This window comes from Terrapene carolina, unplaced genomic scaffold (assembly GCF_002925995.2).
Source record: "Terrapene carolina triunguis isolate 2854851 unplaced genomic scaffold, T_m_triunguis-2.0 Scaffold30, whole genome shotgun sequence".
NCBI classification, from domain to species: domain Eukaryota; kingdom Metazoa; phylum Chordata; order Testudines; family Emydidae; genus Terrapene; species Terrapene triunguis.
Window position 1 is genome coordinate 6,631,281 of NW_020664381.1, and position 21,224 is coordinate 6,652,504.

At 41.4% G+C, this 21,224-nt stretch overlaps 1 protein-coding gene across 2 annotated transcripts in view; it reads left to right on the forward strand.

Annotated features, from left to right (window-relative positions):
• Positions 1 to 21,224, forward strand: part of RUNX1 (RUNX family transcription factor 1) — an 83,500-nt gene that overhangs the window by 48,735 nt on the left and 13,541 nt on the right. The window contains exon 4 of one of the 2 annotated variants that reach the window (XM_024197067.3): positions 483 to 674. The exons of the other annotated variant lie outside the window; for it this stretch is intronic. Within the exon in view, the coding sequence (XP_024052835.1) occupies positions 483 to 674 (192 nt within the window). The remainder of the gene's footprint in view (positions 1 to 482; positions 675 to 21,224) is intronic. 2 annotated transcript variants of the gene reach the window in all.

The following is a 21,224-nucleotide window of genomic DNA, read 5'->3' on the forward strand; positions in this document are numbered from 1 at the left end:
AAAGGCCCTCACCACACCAAATGTTCCTTTTTTACAGGGCTGCCCAGAGGATTCAGGGGGCCTGGGGCAAAGCAATTTTGGGGGCTCCTTCCATAAAAAAAAGTTGCAATACTATAGAATACTATATTCTCGTGGGGGCCCCTGTGGGGCCCAGGGCCTGGGGCAAATTGCCCCACTTGACCCTCCCCCCCCCCCCCCCCCCCCCGCCCCCCTGCTTTTTTATACACAATAATAGGGATAATAGGGCGCTGTGACTTGTAGCCGATTTTTTTTGAGTGGTCCATACCTCATAGGAGTTACATCGCTTTGTGATACCGTTACTGTGCATGACTTGATTGTGTCTCCTGTTAATACAGAGCAAATAGTCTTTGCTGAATTTCAGATTGCCACTAGCCAGTTAGGTACATTGCCAATGGATCGAGGGGAAAAAAAGGCATATGTCAGTGAGATTTTCTGATCTTTTTCCCCCCCTCCCACACTAGGACATCGTCAGAAACTAGATGAGCAGACAAAGCCCGGGAACTTGTCCTTTTCAGAGCGTCTGAGTGAACTGGAGCAGTTGCGTCGCACAGCCATGAGGGTCAGCCCACATCACCCAGCCCCCACACCTAACCCACGAGCTTCCTTGAGCCACACCACTGCTTTTAACCCTCAGCCTCAGAGTCAGATTCAGGGTAAGTACCTGAAACCCTCCCCTACAGTGAAGGAACCGCTGTTGGTCATCAGAGTCTTAACACAGTCTGCAGTACTAGATGGCCCTTCAGGATGCTTTCCCCCCCTGCCACAAATAACTTCCATGTTGTTTTGGTAACCAGGAGATGCATGGAAGACAGCACAGTAACTATGATGGTAGGGTGGCCTACATGAAAAGCAGTTCTTTGGGACCGGAGGAAGAGCTCTGTGTAGCTCGAAAGCTTGTTCCTCTCACCAACAGAAGTTGATCCATGAAAGATATTACCTCCCCCATCTTGTCTCTCTAATGGCAATGCCATTTCCAAAGGTCACTTGTGACGTTTTGATAAAACACAGTGGGAGGAAGATGGGGGTGAGAAAGGCACATAGAACAGTTTTTCTTCGCTTACCTTACAAAGCTGTGGGCTTTTTTCTAATAAGTGACCATATATTTTTTTTAAAGTCTAGCACCTTTTGAACGTGCATCTACTGTAGCAACTTTCACTTGGACAGTAGAGTTCATTGCGTTATCCTCAGATGTCTTGGGACTGTAATTCTTCAAGCCTTCTTAAAAAAAAAGATGCTGTATTCTTGGATCTTTTTGTATATGTAGCTGTATTCCCTGATGAATATTTAGTCAGTTAATTATATGCATGTGTGAAGAAGACATACTGTTGACAGCTTGCAGTGGTTTTCCTAAGAAACCATTCACACCCAAAAGCTCTCAGAGCCCATTGTTCAGCAGAGAAGACCAATCTAGAACTAAGTACTTGCACTGCTAGAAAGAGCAAACATTTGTGATAAAAGGATATTCTATAGCTTTTATTTTAATTAAAACCTCTTACTTTGCATCCATTAACTCAGGTGAAATTCAGTGGGCATTGAATCAGATAGCTATCCGGATAACTACTGTATATTTTACAGAATTGTCAAAAATGCAGATGCATAATTAAACACATCTAAAATTAAGGTAAATGACCGTATTTATCTTAGCAAATGCTGTTGCTTGATAGAATTGAACTTCGTCCTTCCAGTCAGAATGAAATAGATTTGATCAAGCTTCTCCCCTGGTGTTCTGGATAGAACTAGTTATAGTGGTTTTGAATCAATAGTTTTTCTTTAGTGTTCTGTTTTTTAAAATCAGGCTTAGTGTGCAGCACTCTTTGCACTACTTGTAGAAAAGTGTATTACTTCCATAACTAAAGTGTTCGTTATGTATCCTTATCTTCTCGGGCCTGATCGTGGGGCCATTGAAGTCACTTGCAAACCTCCCATTGACTTCAGTGCGTACGGGGTCTGGGTCTGGCCACTACTGAGAAGTAAGTGAGTTGTTGAATTAAGTCAACATGCTATCGTGAATTGCATTGCAAAAAAATAGTATGCAGAAAAGTTCAAGGACCACATAGGTCCTTCCTGGAGCTGCTCCAATTTACACCAGCAGAGGATCTGGTCTTACTTCTCTAACGGCTTTTGGCAGTCACCTTGCTTAGAGTCTGATTTGGAGAACAAAGTAAGTTTGATTTTTTCTGCCTTCAGATATATTCTATAAAAGAAAATGAATGTATTATTATGGCTACATGGGTGGAGGTATTAGTAGCAGACTTGCATTCTTCAACTACTTTGGAACACTATATGCATAGCAGAGTATCAGGTTTAACATCAAGTATCCCTCTTTTCTTGTTCTGTTTTAAAAATCTTCAGTAGTACAACTTCAGAGCAATATAACTCTTTCACACTCCTCTAGGGATTCAGCTGCTACTTCCGGAAATGTATTTAGTATATTGCTTTGCTTCTTAAAATACAATTTTGATACCTTTAGCCTGTGAATTTATAGGAATAGGTCAGAAAATGATAGCAATTGAACTGGTAATGTTTCCTCATCGACAGTCTCATGCTAAATCACCAGTTTAGTTGTTTTTTTCCCCCCTCCATGAAAATTACACATTAGCCTGACCAAAATTTGAACAGCTTGGTGAGACTTGTAGCCACTAACAGTAAAATAAGGATAAGACTAAAGCCTCTTTCAGTCAAAATTTAGGGCTATTTATGCAAAGACTCCTTTTTATTTACACCCATTTTGAGGCCATGCTATCCCAACAGTGTGAAGAGGCTTGAGAATGAGAATCAGAGCTTTGATATATTTCTCAAAATCTGAAGAATGTCTGATTTCCAGATTGAGCTCCGATGTTACATTTAAGGAGCCAGGGTTTCGAGGGTGTTTTTTTTAATAACATCATTAAATTGCAGAATATAGCCCAACAAAAATGAAATACCTCTGACATTTTCCATATTATTACTCTGGTGATGTGTAAATATTTGCAGCTTCAGATACTTTATGTAACCACCTATTGAATGAAGAGAGCATTAGGCTTTTTATAGACAGGAGGCAAGAAAAATGTATAGTGCAGGCTTTTAATTGGTGGTGTTAAACTTTGCTTTAACTCACCCCAGTATGAATCACAGGCTACTCCTCTGTTCATCAGAATCTGACTTTTTAAAAAAAACAACTAACTCAAAATAGACATCTTGGGCTAGTTCATAGATTTAAAGGGACAGGTTGCCATGCCACTAAACCACTGTTTATTTGTTGAGGTTTTCATCTATAAAGGGCTCGAGGTTAATTTTAATTTCCTATTTTACCAGGTCTTGAATTTGAACATAAAGCTGCTTGTGTCATGGATACAAGTCCATGCAAGTTAGGAGATCATAAATTGCTATAATCGAGTTTTATGCTTCTTTCGTATCACAAGAAGGGAGAAAGTACACCTGTTCATTTGAAAGATCTAACCATACCAGTTCACCGACAAAAGCTGGTGGGGGGAGAAGAGCAGCTACCACATCACACATGTTTCAAATTGAAAGATTACTTTGTGCTAGTACCAAGCCTATAATGTTAACGACCTGACCTAACATCCCAAAAACAAGGAAATTCAGTTAAGGCTGAAGATCCAAATAACTATTCAGCCTTAACTCACCCACTTTTTGTGCAGAGAAAGGAAAAAAACTAAAAACAGGCAGAGCAGTGTGAGCTGGGCCCAGATTGTTGCTTTTGAAAGGTGAGGTAAGGCCTTTTACCATGATTTAAGTATATACTTTTGTGATTGAGTTTCCTGTGGTGTCATTCTGGACTAGTGAGTAAATACATAACTAGGACGTTTGCTATTCATAATATTGACTGGAGTAGGTGGATACATAATTAGAAAGTTTTAAAAATATGGATTATATGGTTCCATTACAATTTGTCTTGTCAGGACCAACATAAATATTTTTAAATGTGTAGATCATTGACCCAAGAATCTGCTCCTGTGGGGCCATTAGAGTTGAGCCAATGCACAGTAACTACCATAAGCCATTTTAAGTGGTAAAATATATTTACATATATTTCCAATGAAAGAACTTCATTGTTTTGGTTTATTTAAATTAGCCAAAACAGTGTTTCCAACTCACAATTTATTAATCACCCATAAATTTGAAAAATAAATAAGAGAGAGCTATTTTTCATGTCTAGAAAAAGCAAATAATCATCGGCAACAACACACTTCTGGTTCTTTTTACACCTTGATAGCCTTAAAAAAATCACAGCTTTTTAAAAAAAACTGTAACCTAATATGTTAAGTTTCATCCGGGACTACATTTTTATGGCCAAGTTTAAAGACCCTGGAAACAAGAATTCATAATAAAAATGTTGACAGATTTTTAACCAATGCTGCAGTTTATAAACAAAACAAAGACTTTTATTTATTTATGTGCTTATTTTATTAATGTAAAGATCTACTCTTCAGATGAGTAAGGAACATTAAAACTGAGATTTTCTTGTTACGACCCAGCCTTTTGTCTTCTCCCAGGTGCAGTATGCTTTGTTTAAGAGACATTTCAAGGTCCATACTACCATAATCTTGTTCCACTGAAAATAGCCCTGTTTATCAGGGTTCCCATGTACTAAAGAAACACTGTAGTGGAATCAAGGGCTATGTGTAAGCACAAGGAATTTAAATGGCTTTGCTCCTATTACAACTGTATCCTGTCCCAATTTTTCCCCCCCACTTTTAAATCAGCTTGATAGGTCATAGGCTAATAGTTTGCAGTGTTGTTGTAGCTGTGTTGATCCCACCTTGTTTCTCTAATAGGTTAACAGTGTTAGAAGTGTTCATAGGATAGGGTTTCAGAATGGTCTGGCAGTCAGTGACATTTGCTGCTGAGAACGTCTTTGGCTTAAGTGTAAAATGTAATTTTTAAGGCACTTTAGAGAGTTCTAATTGACTGATATCTTAGTGCAGACAGACAGCAGACACTCAAGAGCAGGACAGTGAATTGTTTTTTCACTGTGTAATATATAAAAATACTTTTATTTTTCTAAATATGTTCTCTCTGAGTGACTCTGTAGCTCCCTCTTTTTCGATTAATGTATTTTTCCTTTAATTGTGGGTGCGTACAATGAGTATATAGCTTATTAATGGAATATCATAATGTTTTCTTTGATTAATCTGAGTAGTTTATTACGATGATTTATACCCCATAGGTCATGTAATTGCATACTTTGTACTTCTACCACTAAAGCTATATAAAAAAGGTTAAATATGATATCTCATACCTTAGCATTACTGATTACATGTCTGCACTATATTTTCAAACAATTTTGGATTGTATATTTATGCTGGTTTCTTTGCATCTGTGATTGTGATAATTATATAATCTAAAAAAAGAAATGGATAATGAGGGGTGTGGATCAAATTCAGACTTCCTTAGTCAATGGCTGCAAGAACAGGTGTACACATTTGCTGTCAGAGCAGCATTACTGTGTGCCTGCATTCCTACACCAATGTCTCCCCACACCTACACCTGTACAGTATTCTAAGCAGCAATATTCAAAGGCACTTGATACAGATTATTCCTGTTAAGAGCATGACAAATCTGCTTTGGTGGAAGGAAAACATAGTTGCCATTGCCACTGGGTCAAAGGATGTTTGAACACCAAGGTATGGACCTTTGCCCCACTCCTAACCCCAGAACGCTCTGCCATCATTCCTGTTGCAGATGGTTTGCAGAGCATCCTCTCCACAGCTTTGGAGAGGATTCAAGAGAGGGCTGGAAAACTTTTGTCCCATGCACCCTGTCTTCCTTATGGACTCAAGATTGTGTGTGTAGTGTGCACACATACCTGTGTATGCCTGGCAGCCAGAATCCAACTCTATAGGTTTTCCTGAATAGGGCAAAGAGATTTCTTCAGGCCTAAGAGGAATTATCTCTTCACTTATCTTTTAAATGTGTTAGTGAATGTCAGACAGAGAAATCTGTTTTTTCCAAGAGTCCAAGTGTTTCTTTGACTCACATTTAAGTGCTGATCAGTTAAATTGATATAAATCATCTCAGCAGTTTGTCTTTTAAAAATGAACAGTGGTGTTCTACAAGAGAACCAAATCCTCAATATCAAATTTATTTATTGTGTCACAAAACAGCTCTTGTAAGACATGGTAAGCATACTACCACTGTAGCTATATTAGCGTTCTGCTACAGGGACATCCTGGCCTCTTCTGGGAGCAGCGCAGGACCAGGGCAGGCAGGGAGCCTACCTTAGCCCTGCTGCGCCACCCAGGGCCGGTTCCAGGCACCAGCCTAGCAAGCAGGTGCCTGGGGCGGCCAATGAAGAGGGGGGCGGCACGTCCAGCTGTTTGGCGGCGGGGCCGTCACTCCCTCTAGGAGTGAAGGACCTGCCGCCGAATTGCCGCCATAGAATGAAGCGGCGGTAGAGCTGCTGCCGCTTGCAATCACAGCTTTTTTTTTCTTTTTTTTTTCTCCTGCTTGGGGCGGCAAAAACGCTAGAGCCGGCCCTGGCGCCACCAATCAGGATCTGCCTGAGGTAAGCGCCTCCCAGCCAGAGCCCACACCCCTCACCTCCTCCTATACTTCTGCCCCAGTCCTGAGCCCCCTCCTGCACCCAAACTCCCTCCCAGAGAAAGGGGAAGGGGTCGGACAGGAGGCGGGGCAAGGGTGTTTGGGTTTGTGTGATTAGACACGGCATCGCCTCAACTCCACCAACATAAAACCACATTGACGAGAGGCCTGGGGCTTATTATGTCAGCATAGCAGGGAAGTTACATCGGCAGGAGGAGCATTTCAATGTGTACACCTCCACTGTTTTGTCAACAAAATGTCCACCTCCAAGGCAGAAGCCTTTCTCTTTCCCCTTATTTTCAATTCCAAAAAAAGTTCTGTGCTGGACTTGAAGTGATTCAGCTATTTAGTCAACTGCAGACTTTGATGGAGAGAGGTAGGCCCATCATAGTGTGGATTAAGCCAGGCGATTTCCTGGTGTTTGTAGGTTTAAAGGATATTTGGTTTCATATTCCAATGGCTCTGAAATTCTAAAGATTCAAAGGTACTATAGGAGGGGCAGTAAATAGCTTCTCAGTCCCCTAACAAGGTCTTCTGCTACCCAAGCTCTCTCTTATCTATTCCATTCCCAGTGTTTGCAGGAAGGTCCTAGCAGAAAGAGCAAATCTGACTGGAGGAAAGATAGGCTTGGGTTAAAGGCAGAAAGCTGGGAGTCAGGAGACCTGGATTTTGTTTCCAGGTCTGCAACAGACTTCCTGTGTGTCTTTGGGCAAGTCATTTAGGGCCAGATTTTTAAAGATATTTAGGCACTTAAAGATGCAGATAGTAGCCTAGTGGGAATTCGATACCTAAGCATTTTTGAAAATTCCAGTAGGCACCTATTTGCATCTTTAGGTGTCTAAATAGCTTAAAAAATCTGGCCCTGAAGACCTGGCCACAAAATTGTCTGTCTGGTCTATCCCAGGACAAGGTGGAGCTAAGCATGATGTCAGATTGGTGAAGACTTTTTACATAAATCCAATTTTCAGGTAGGAACAAATGTCCTTGTTTCAGTCTTAAATTAACATCGCAAATCTTTTTTGTAGTTCTTAGGCTTACTGAGACAAACTGTTCTCATTTGCACCAGCACAAAACTAGAGTCACAAGGAGTTCTCCTGGACTTACAGTGCAGCTGAGAGCAGAATCTGGCCTGGGATATTGCACTGGTTCGTGCTCTCACTAGTTGTTGTTGCCTTCAGTTTTCAACAGAGAAGAGTTGAAATAATTTAGATTAATTTCATGCTTCCTTAACACCGTTACACTTTTACCGCAGTGCCAAAATAATTTCTGGCGTGATCCTTCAAGATTCTGAGCACTTAGAGGTTCTGATTTCCCTCCCTCCCTGTTGCCTTCTGTGGGAGTTAAGAGTGCTCAGTACCTTGCAGGATTGAGCCCTTAATGCAGTTATTTAAGTCATGCTATTATTTATTTGAGTTTCATATTTGCCATTCAGATCAACTGTGCCACTGGGCAATTAGTATTCTTTCACTAGACAACCTGATTCTGGAGCTCTAGCACGGTTCCTTTCCCCACTACTCTCACCTTTCACATTAACACAGTAAACTTGCTGACAGTGAAAATACCTTCCTGCCTAACAAGCAGGTGCACTGACTATCCTGGACTTCAGACACTCACAAGCTGTTGCCTATTTGATCACATTTTCACATTCAAGTCCTACACCCACTAGTTTTTGGATTATTCTTTAATGGCCTTTGAAGCATGTTCTTCGCCTTTGAATAGCCCAATTGTGATGAAGATTAAAAGTGCTGATTGCAAAACTCTGGTAAATAAAATCTCTTAGTCTTTTACTGACAAACCCAGTTTCTTTCCATAGAATTTGCTCCTTTAATCCCTTCTTGGCAGAACACTTCATGTTTGATACCAGAGCTCAAATTACCTCGCATGGTAAATAAAATAAACAAAAAATAAAAAAAGAGCTCCTTATCCTAAAAAATAAAACCAGCTGAAACTAGCTTATTATTCATCTGATGGCGCTCATGTGCCAGAAGATACCAATTTGATTCTGCAACTGACTTTTTTTCCAGGTTGTACTGTGTAGATATTCTCCAAATTGCCGAAATGCTCAGCAGCTGTGCCATGGAAATCACATACATCTCTAAATGTTATAATTCCATTAAAATAAAGAAAGATAAAATGACGAGAATATTGTTTTAATTGTAAGTTTTAGATATTTGTTTCTTTTGACTGTAAATGAGTCTAGCAGAAGTCAGATATTTCCCATGATGACTTTACCCTGAGTGAAATTCACCCCGCTCTAGATACAGACAAGATTAGCCCGGGGGTAAAGTCAACCCACTTAAACCACAGGTAGCTCATGAGGCTACAATTTCTATTAGCTGGAGTAGCAACCACAGTCTTCACATCCACGGTGTGTGAGATCCACACCGCTAAATCCACATAGTCACGGATCCAACGACCCCTCCCAGGTTCATCCCCACAACTCCACCACCACACAAGACTCTTTGAGCTGGCATGACTGCCCCCCAAGCCATATGTGACAAAACAGGGTGCAATCCAGACTAAGAAGTAGTGGTATCACCCCTGCCCTCTAACCCGGGGTGCCCTTTACAAAGCTTTGTGGCTGTAGCCTCCAGCCTGGACTGCTCACAAGCATGCAAGTCACTCCCAACTATGTCTATGTGTGTGCTGCAGCCAGACACACCTTGGCTCTTACTAGCCTTGGTTATACTGCAGGGTGACCCCAACACACCTCCAGTATTAGGTTTTCCCCCAGACATTTATGCCCTGTGCTGCCTAGGCCTCTCCTGGACAATACAAGCTTCTATAAAGTCCGTTATTGCTTTAATAGAAATAATATGCCCAGAACTTGCCACCCCAAATGGAGTTTCCCAGACACTTCGGTTTAATCACACTGGATTAGATAAAACAATAAAACAAATTTATTAACTACAAAGAGAGAGATTTTAAGTGATTACAAGTAATGAGGCATAAAAGTCAGAAATGATTATAAGAAAAATATACCGAACTATGTTAAACTCAAAACAAAGTTTTCTCACCACATGCTCTCAGCAGTCTTACTGGCCTAACTTCTTCGGTCAGGACCCTTCCCCCAGTCCAGTGCTACCGCCTTCGTTCTTCAGGTGCTGTGAAGGCGATGGGCAGAGAGATGGGGAGTGCTGTGGGGGTGTTTCTCCTTCCTTTTTATAGTGTCAGTTCCCCTCTTGAAAAACATTTCCAGCTGACATTCAGGAAACAAAGAGTCTATAGGGAAGCATGTTCCCTGCTGCTTTTTCTTCGCTTGTTTGAGCACCCTTTATTTCCCTTCCTGCTTAGTGACTCTGTTTAGTGCTTAAATGCAAATTAAGCAGAGCACACATTCCTTTGTTTGAGACAGGCCTGTTTGCCAGCCTCAGTTTGGAACATGTGTTAAGAACACCATTATGTGGAATCTTATAACTTCATATATGACATTGCCACATACATTTTATCAGAACAATAATGACCAGCAAATTATGAATTTCCAAATGATACCTCAAAAGGCATATTTTATACAAAGATTCAATAGAGTGCAGGGTGTGGACATGGGGTACATGCTAAATCCACATAGTCACGGATCCAATGACCCCTCCCAGGTTCACCCCCACAACTCTGCCTCCACACAAGACTATTTGAGCTAGCATGACTGCCCCCCAATCCATAGCACCAGAAAGTGCAGCACCCTCCTTTTCATCCATGAGCCCTAGCCTACACACACTAGGGTTTAAATAGCATGGAGGGCCTTGTGTTGGCCCTCTGCATGAGGGTGAATTTCAGATCTGCAATGTGCAAATATAATTAATCTCTTCATACAGAGATTCTTGCTGTGAAACAATCTGGACTGCTCATTCTACTTTCCTGTTGCAAATAGGAGTTTCACTGTCTCTGCTTTCTTTAAGGGTGGGGATTATGCACTAGATTTTTTCTCTTAAAATAAAATATAAAGTGCACATTTCCCTTGTCACATTAGCAGGTGTGGCCTTTACAAGAGGCTGTGTGGACAGAGTTGCTGTAATGGTCATGAGGGGCTCACAGAACTCTCTCCATGAATAGCATAACAAATACACATAGAGCACTTAGCATAGCTATAAATAGGTACACCACTGCAGCCACCCAAATCATTGGAGTCTGCCTGTCTTTAGAGGCTCCCTATGCTTCCCATACAGCATGTGGTGCATAAGGAAATAGGGGCTTGATTACATACAAAATAAAATGTGATAAATCATGAAAAACAATAAATTGTATGAAAAAGAGCATATTATGTGCTCAACAAGATTATTGTCACAATATGACCGTTCTTCCTCCATTAACACATCTCAAATATAAGAATTGATGTAGTGAGAAACGTACTCATAGACATTGTGTGAAATCTACACTAGCAAAGAAAGTTGACATTTCTAACAAGTGCTTTCTTTCTGTCTCTGTTTCAGAGATTTGTTAATTTTTATCTATCGGCTGATATTTTCACTAGTGAGTAGTGATTTGGGTTGCCTCCATTTTTGGATGACCATCCTGAGACACCTTAAAGGGCCTGGTTTTCAGAAACTTCAAATCACCCACCTTCTGAAAAATCAGACACTTCAAGATTTTCAGATGAGCATCCAGCAATGGAAATGGAACACCATTCACCTTTGAAAATTTAGGCCACAGTAATTTAAATTGTTTGCTCTTTTGAACAATCATAATGATGAAAGCTTTTAGAGGTGACTTGGTCAATTATAGATTCTCTTAATTTCTTGAACATCAAAAATAAAATCTAACCAAAATAATGATATAAAAAATTATAAAAATAATTATTAAAAATAATGTCATTTGATCTTTGTTTTATTCACTGCTAAGTGTTCAGTATTCAGAGAAGTTGTTATAAGCTACCCTTTTCTTTAGTATATTGCAGGGGTCGGCAACGTTTGGCACGCAGCTCGCCAGGGTAAGCACCCTAGCGGGCCAGGCCAGTTTATTTACCTGCTGACGCGGCATGTTCGGCTGATCGCGGCCCCCACTCGCTGCAGTTCGCCGTCCCGGGCCAATGGGGGCGGCGGGAAGTGGCGCGGGCCGAGGGATGTGCTGGCCGCGGCTTCCCGCCACCCCCATTGGCCCGGGACGGCGAACCGCGGCCAGTGGGGGCCGCGATCGGCCGAACCTGCCACGTCAGCAGGTAAATAAACTGGCCCGGCCCTCTAGGGTGCTTACCCTGGTGAGCCACGTGCCAAACGTTGCCGACCCCTGGTATATTGTTTTGTCAAGCAGAATTGTAGAAATAGCAACACTTTGACAGAAGTGATTATATATTTGTGTAATATGGTTTAAAGCTAGGCTAACATACCATTTAAGTTGATTTCAGTTGTCCTTCTGAGTTACCCAGAAGCTCCATGTACAAAGGTATTGAAATGCAGTATATTTTATTTTAAACATCCTGATTACAAAATATGCCCAATGATTGCAGACACGTATGCATGTGAGTAATTTTACTCATAGGAACAGTCTCTTTGACATTAATGAGACTATACACATGTGCAAATTCACAAGCAACAGTATTAGCATATTTGGGCCCTATGTTACTTAGTTTATGAACAACTGTATCACCTAGAAATGTCTGCAGCTGCTATATACATTATAAAGGTGAAAACTTTATTAATGAGCATAAAGAAAGTAGTCAGGTAAAGACTGCAAATCAGGACTTGCAAATTATATTTGCCTGGCTTGCATATAAACATGCGTTGATTATTAGCATGTTGGCATTTTCCCCCCTCCCCCAAATACTTCTGTAAACTCACTTTCAGCTTCTTTATTATTTTAAGTGCATACCTCGCTGCTTGTGCCAGACTATCATGTTGATTCCACTCAGGAGACTCTACCCTTCAAAGGCCACTTGCAGCTGTGGCTCAAACTGTCCAGCCAAAAGCATAAAACCAAACAGGTGTGTGTGACAGGAAAATGGCCACAGCTCCACAGCTGTGAGTGCCCTGGTCTATTATTGGAAAGGATATGAATCGGCTCTGAACTGGGGGAGCAGCAGCCAGCCTGTTGACTTTCACTCTGCAAGGGAAAGTGAGCACTGACAATAAGTGTTACAGAAGCAGAGGAATCGCAAAGAGAGCCGTGCATGGCTTAGTTAGCTGCCCTGGGGCAGAAGAGTCATTCAGAGGGGTTGTTGTAGCCACTAGGAAACCAGGACTTCAGAGCCCAGTCCTGGCCTCTGACGGGTGCACAGAGCCCCGACTGCAGTATCAGCGAGCAGTCACTAGAAGGTAAGGGCTGCGGAGTCTGGGCAGCCAAAAATGGCTGTAGAGATCTAGAGCTGCTGTTGCTGTTCCAAACTGCAGCCATTAGCAAGTCAGGGTTTCAAACACTGGACACAGCCACTGAAGGGTGCAGAGAGGCAGGACTGGTGCACGTGACAGGACAGAAAATAAAGACTAGTCTGTTACTAGCACTTCTGTGTGTCACACCTTTATTACATAGTGTCAGAAATAAATGGAATATTTTTACTAAAAATAGAGCAAACGAAGCCGCCTGAATCTGGAAAAGAACCTGGAGGAGATGGCCGCTGGGTTCCATCATTTTCCAGAAAGCAAGTAGTACAGCAGAGAACTCTGAGTGATATTTTCTATCCTGCCCATGTGATTGGGGCCAGGAATCAAAGCTTAGTCTCTCATCAGCAATCCTGTATATCACACCTTTATTAAAGCTCTGCCTTCTTGGCTCCTACAAAACCAGCAGTAGTGTGTCAAAGGAGGAATAATTCTTTGGACAGGTTTATGAGACTGTGGATAACCAAGCATAAGCGAGAGGTTCCTTAGTCCCAGATTCTGAATTGTTGCTCTAACCTGTCCTGGGAGTGATCCAAATTATAGCCAAATGCAGATTAGGGACAAGTTCAAAGCAAGTATCAGGAGATGGAGAAGAGAGAGTAAAAACTGGTTTTCCTGGAAAAGTGGAGGAAATGTATATGAGAGTAAGCAGCTGCGTTAATTCTTGTGCTTGTTTGGTCATGTTTAGAGCCTCATAAAAGCCCATGGACAGGGAATGATTTTGTTTGAGAGAGTAGCTGGTACAGAATGCATGTACGTGTGATTTCTAGACATTAAGCATTTCCCCAAGATGTAATTCATTCCCTCCTGTGCTTTGAATAAAGCAACTTTACAAGAAGTACTACCTCACAAACAGCGTACGTATGAGGGCTGTTGGAACAAGATAGGGCAAACATAAATGTGTCTGTGCTAGCTGCTCCACCCAGCCTCTCTTTATATGACAAAAAAAAATGTTTCTAATAACCCAAACAGGCAGGGTCTGATCTGCACAGACAGTCTGCAGGCATCTGCCCAAGAAGCTGACGGTTGGCTGGTACATCCTCATCTGATTTATGTTGTGTGTGTGTTAAGCCTTAAATTGTTGAGTCTCTGGCTGGCTGCAGTGGTATTACTGGATGGTTGGTGCATGTTTTCAGCTCACAGAGCTGGCTCTGATACTGGGGTTGTTGGTTCTGAATCAGTTCCAGTCTCACACCTGTCTGAAACAATGAAGGCCTTGTTAGACACATCTCCAGCAAAGTCTGTCTTATTACTTATTTTTCACATTTGGAGAGGGGGGGGAATAGAGAGGAGACTGAGGAAATGCTGTCTCTTTAAAAGACACAGTCCTAATCCTCTGATGCAGCATCCTTTTAAAAAAAAATATTTTAAGGGAAAATGGATTTACAAAACAAAAACAGCTTAATCCTGCAGTAAAACATAAGGGACGGCTATTCTCTAAGGGGCAATTTTATAGGACTGTGCTGGTGGATTAGACATGGGACACATGCATCTAGTTTGTCACACAATCACTGAAAACATACCTCCTGCTGCTTTAGTATTATCAGTATCTTCCCATGGATTTGTCTTGCTCTTCTGCTGCTGCTGCTCCTTCCATTTCTTGAGAATTTAGTGCTTGGGGTGCGATGTTAGAGTACTCCAGTCCCCAAGCCTGTCAATTGGTTGACACAGAAGTGGTACAAACATGGGCAAGTGCAATGCAAGCTTCCCTTCGCCATCAACTCATCTTCCGTCAATCTTTGGTTCTCTGTTCTCTTGTCCCCTCCCTGCCCCAGTTCTCCTGTTGAGGTATCTTAGGCCTGGCCTACACCTAAAACGTAGGTTGACCTAGCTACATCACTCACACCCCTGCCAGAGCTATCGAGTGGACCTAAACCCTGGTATAAACATTGCTAGGTCGATGTAAGAATACTTCCATAGACCTTGCTACTGTCTCCTGAGGGGCTAAATTAACTACAGCAATGGCAAAACCCCTTCCATCGCTGTAGCAATTTAATTGCATTATGGCGCTACAGCTGCAGTGCCGTAGCTGTGCTGCTGTAGTGTCTGTAGTGTAGACATAACCATAGATAGACTTGTGACCTTCAGAAACCCTGCTATTGGCTAGTCCTTGTCCTGCATATTAAAATGTTATGTCAGAGTCAAGTTCTAATTTGTTCTCTGGCTCTGTTCTTTTCCTGTTATTGGTACTAACCCTGTACCGGTACATGCCCTTTCTGCTGTACTTTTCTTCTCAAGGTCTTTCAGGTGTGGAGGAAAAGGGAATTGTGGCTCATGGCCCATCAAGGTTTATTTTCTGTCAGGTATGTTAATGGCAATGTTTCCTCCTCCAGGAAGGTGGAGAGGAAGAATGGTCTTGTGGTTAAAGCACTTGTTTGGAATTAAAGGGATATGGGTTTCATTTCTAATTCTGCAACAATCTTCCTGTGAGGTCTTGTTCAAGTTACTTAATCTCTCCTTGTCTCAGTTCCCATCTGTAAAACAGGGACAAAAGCATTCCCCTACCTCATAGGCATGTTGTGAGGACACAGCCACTAATGTATATGCAACACTCAGATATTATGGTGCTGGGCCATAGTGCAGATGGAAGATTGCTCATCTGCACAACAATTTTCCTACCGTCTTTTTATCCCCTCCATTTATGTCCTGACTCCTCCATTTTCTGTCCATATCATCACTGATGATAACCATGCAGAGATGAATGTGTATATGAAGTGTGGAGAGAAGTGGAGAGGGAAGGGGTGGCCCCTCTGCTGCAAAGTCTATTATCTCTCCTTACCTTCCCTTTTACTGATCTCTCTGGACTCGTCCCACAAATTGACCGATATGTATGTTTACAAGGGGTTTTTTAAAGGAAAAGAAGAAAGACGTACGTATTGGAAACCCTATTGGTTTGCAGTAAGATTTGAAAGAGATGAAATTAAGTGAAAACTATACAGCAGATTGTCAGCTGATGTAAACTGGCATCGCTCCACTGACTTCAAGAGAGCTACGCAGATTTACATCACCTGAGGATCTGGCTCTGAATCTTGACAGAATGGTCTGCAGCATAAAAATAAATAATTAACCAGTGCAATAAGTGAACATAAAGACAGATGTTATAATATGCTTTTGTTGGTACTTGCATTTTCTTGTTTAAAAATACTGCAAAAGCCCTGAGGCGATGAAACACAGACAGGAGTGTGATGTTATCTCACACCTATAAACCTTGCTCCGAGTCCACTGGTGGCCACTATCCAGAACGACTGAGTTCAGACAGACTTGGTTGTGCTAAGTACAAATGGCGCTTTCAGTCTTTAGTAAACAGCATTTTGCTCCAGGGCCCAAATCCTTCAAACATTTGCCTAGGTAATTGTCTGCTTTTGCCTTTTAGTGTCTCATCATCAGCTTATCTATAGGTTCAGACTGGCTAAAGGAGCATGTGAGGATGGGGTGGGAGCAAGCCATTTTGTATTTAATTCACTTGCAAGAGAGACTAACACAAGGGCAGCTAACTCGTCATTTTGGGATCATCTTAGCAAAATATGTAAAATATGGCACTTTCTTTTAAGGGGATTTAAATTGGCTTCTTGCCGTCAGCTTGCAGTTTTAGGTCATTTTAAAAAGACAGTCAAAATGGCTTTGATCAGTTTTGTTCTTGCTGTTGTTTATAAGAACTCTTAGGAGTCTTGAAAATGAAATCCATTTCCTGACTGAAATTGTTTTTTGTTCCATTGTACACACAGACCAGGTTACATATGAGTGCTCAGCCACTGCCATTATTTTCCCCCATTAGAAATAATGAGCTTTGAAGTATTTATTTTTAAAACTAAACACGCACAGTTCCTGGACTTTCCACACAGGCATTAACAAAAATGTATAGTAGGTCAAATTTGGGGTTTACCAGTCTTGACATACCTTGACATAGGAAACTGCATATCAAGATTCCTTCAGCTTCGAGGTGGTTTCTTAAAGAGTTAAGCAATCATTTTCCAATGACCTTATTGTGCACTCCTTATCCCGGCAAAACCGCTGGCTTCAATGCGTTTAGGGGGACTTCACTGGGATCAGTCAAGTTTTAGATATAGCTGCCGGTGTGTAAGTATCCATGATTATGGTAAGAGCTATTATCTTACTGATCTTTCCCAGCAGAAAATCTAGTCAGATGACATAATTTGAGACACAGGAAGTGCAACTCGTCTTCCTGAAACATGGAGGAGGGAGGAGCCTTTCCAAGTTGTTTGAAAAGAGTTGTGGTTACTTTATCAGTGGTTTAATGCAGGTAGTTGTATATTAGGTACACAAATAATCTGAACATACAATAGTTTTCCTTATTCATGCTGAGCTACGCAAAAAAACGATATCCTCAGACTGTCAAAGTTCTGGCTTCTTGTTAATTACTAAAGTTAATTATTCATTTCTTCATATGTGCCATTTTGCAACATTTTTTAGTAAATAGTAATCAGATATTAACTTGAAGATTGTTTTATATTATATTGCAATTTTCCTTTCATTGTACTGTGTAGTTCCAGCTATATGTAAATTTATTTTCATTCCCTAGTCTATTGTAATACCACCTGGGCACAAAATGGAAATGAAGGCCACTCTTTTTTAAACGGAGGGACCTACAGTTAGGAGCACAAATCCATATTTCATCACTTATATTAAATGGCCTGGTTTTGAGAGGCTCTGCAGCTCCCACTGACACCAAATTGCTAAGAGAAGAAATGACAAGAAGTGACTGGGAGTCAGTGGGAGCCAAGAGTGCTCTGAACTTTTGAAACTCAGGCCACATATTTAGGGGGCCTAACTTTAGGCACCTGACTTTGCAGATGCTGGTCAGTGGCTCCCGTCCTACAAAGACTTGTGCACGTGGTTCGTTTTGTGCACTTTGGATGGGATTTTCAAAAAGTGATTTAGGAGTATAAACTGCATGGTGCTTTTGAGAATCCCACACTTGGACTTCAGAGTTTACAGCCTATATCTTCTCCTTCAGATTTAGATTTGTCCTGATCTGAAATTAGTCAATGTAGCATTGAAAGGTGAATTGCAAAGTGAACATTAACTTTGAACTAAACCCAGATACGTGTGCTGATACCCCCACTTATATGACCTGGGGGTGGAGGGGAGGCCAGTAAATTTTCACTTACCTTTCTTTTACTACTTTCTTTCTCTAAATGAAATCCTCTGGCATTTTCTGATTGCCTAAAGAATCACAAGATACAGCTTTCTGTGACTTCACTGGTGCCATAGGGCTGCATGGAATTTCTGATATCCACAATGTTACAGTAAGATGCATTCCTCAACTAAACAGGAAGTGCCAGAGGATTTCACAGAGAGAGGAAAACATTTCTTAAAAGGTATGTTAAATGTATTTATGGGTTGAATGTGTCCTACAGCCCAGTTAGTTGGGGCTTTCAGCACATTTTTCTGGGCTTAACTCATTTTTCATTTCAGCTTTGCAGATCTTCTGTAAACCAGTTTGATGTAAATCATTAGCTCAGTGTTTAGAAAAGCAGAGACTTTAATATTGTTTTCAAGAGCTATTGTTTTCTTCACAAGTCACCCACTTCATTTAGTACTTTAATGAGCAACAGTTTCTCAATTATCTACTTTAAAAAACCCACGGTACAGTCTAAGCCAAAGTAACTTTAAAAATATATGTTCACATGATGGAGACCTTACTTCACCTTGTAAATCAAAGCTGTACTCTGGAGAGAGGTTTCATACTACTGTGATAGGTATCATTTTTCTCAAGGTGACTTCATCTGTTAAAGTGTGAAGGTTGCATTTGATATGTCACTTACTTTCTCTAAGTCAATAAAATGAACCAGGGCATCTTCAGATCATCAGAGGTCTGCTTATTAACAAAAGCTTTTTTTTAATCATAATCTGTGTTGGAATTTAAAAGAATCCAGGCAGATTTAATTTGCCTTCCTGAATAAAAGTTGGGGGGGAGGGGGGCATGATAGTCTGCTGCTGTGTGTAGAATGCCCCTAGATGAATTCCACATTATTAGTTTATGTTCTCTCTTCTGAGCACTAGGGATGAGATCATGAAAGTGTAAATGGCTGTTATCTTCAAAGGCCTCTTTTATACTGACAAAGCTCCACCTTGCCAACCTGTATTATTAGTCTATTTTAATCCTAATTAGTACACATCAAGGTCAGAGTTTTGTGGTGGATAAAATGACTGCAAACTCCTGAGAGCAAGTTCGTTCTTATGCAGCTTTCATGTGGAGAAAGGGGGAGAGAGAAGTGCTGAAGGTATGAAAGATGAGATTGGGAAGGGGTCTTTGCTTATCTGTGGGCTAGAGAACTTTAATACGGTGTAATTAGTTCACATCTTTAGGAGCTACCTGTGAGATGCCTGATGCCATGTTGTAGTCATTCCTTTGTCACTGTGTCCCACGGCAGTCTGTACAGACTCGTTGAGGTTACTTGCTTCCTTGCTACTCTTTATTTCCAAGGGGAATAATTCCTCTAAGGAATGTCCAACCTCAAATTAAATGGTCTTCAAACACATATATAGAAATAGGAGGCAATTCCACATGAATTAAAACCAGGCTGTATGCCTTCATGACTGTCCTTTCGAACACAAGGTCCCAAATCCTTCTATGACTTTTCAAGAAGATGTCTTAGTGGTTTGGCACTGGCAAATTACATTTCCAGTGACCCTTAGCCAAGGGCTGCTGAGAGCAGGCACAGCATGGTGGAGGTATGAAATCAGAGCAACACCACTTCTGCTAACCACACCGCTACTCCTCCTCCACCATTCCCCATGGACTGGCACCAGAAGGCAATTGGTGAATTCCTTGAATCTCCCCTCTCTACAAGAAAAATATTGTAGTAGTCACTAGGAGACAGGATGGTATTGTGGATAGGGCACTGAACCAGTACTCTAGCTAGATGGCTCTGCTACAGACTGAGAGACCTTGAGCAATTCACTTAAGCTTTGATTCAGCAAAGCATTTAAGCACACACTTATGTGCTTTGCTGAACTCGAGTCTTGATATCTGTATGCTCCAGTTCCCTGTCTGTAAAACTGAGGATTATAATAATATTGTCCTTCCTCGCGGGTGTGGTGTGAGGGTAAATTCATTAACATTTGTGAGGTGCTAAAATTCTACAATGATGAGGAACGTATTAGTATCTAGATAAACAGATGGTTGAAGCAGTGGAGCTGAAAGGTGGGCCAATAATAATGTTTGTTCTGTGTTAGTACAGTGCTTAGCCCACTGGGGCTCCTAGGAGCTACAGTACTACAAATAATAATAATAATTAATACTAAGGGTCAGTTATATGCCATGGCTTATTATAAAGAGTATAGCAATAGCTTGTGTGAAGCTGTCAGGGTAGCCAAGGTATTCTTTGACTCCCGACTCTTAGAGCTGTGATTTCCTAGCAATTCTTTTTATGCTCTAGGAGAGAATTTGAGGACAGGGAGGGGGGAAAACTGCAACATGCCAGAGTCTGCTTGAGTGCCTTTCACAGGAAGCCAAAAAAGTGGAAGGTCAGGGTTGAATTCTTTGATTTCACTCATTGTTAATATTCTTTTTTGGAGAGTGAGGAAGATGGGGGGGGGGGGCGGAGAAGGAATCGAGTTTTTTGAATAAATAAATAAATCACTCTCCAGGGTGAGTCATACCTCAGAAGACAAAGAACAATGCATCCTTAATTTACAAAACTCAGCTTTCTGATTTCTGTGTGTCGCTGGCACTGTGAGACTCTGCCGCTTGCACATAACGCAGTCGTGTTCTTCAAAGCAACAGTGACGCCAGCCCAGATAGAGTGTGCTTACTCAGTGGGAGAGATGGTTTATATTTCATCTGAGCAGCTTATGTACTAACCTGCTAGAACAGCACACACATTGATTGTGAAATCACAGTTTTCACAGTTCGGTGCTTGCTCTGTTGCGCCTCCCAGTGTTGGCAGCAGGTTAGCAAGAAGAACTGCAGAAGATTCCCGGGGCCCCCAGACAATCACTATTTCATAAGCATTCCATCATTATTATTTATGTATTTATTTGGCAGTACAATACAGCATGCAAGCTGTTCTCAGTTTCTAGCTTGGACAGTTCATTAGGGAGGCCCTAAGCCACAGTGTAAGAGAATGTAGGGGGTGGGGAGATCCCTTCAGCAAGTACTTTCTTCCATTGCCTTTGGTATCCTTTTTGCATTTTAGCTATTTTGCAGCATTCACTTGCTGGCATGGCCTGGAAATAGAGTGAAACAAGTTAAAACAAACTGTTAGGGAGTGACAGGTTTCAGAGTAGCAGCCGTGTTAGTCTGTATCCGCAAAAAGAACAGGAGTACTTGTGGCACCTTAGAGACTAACAAATTTATTAGAGCATAAGCTTTCGTGGGCTACAGCC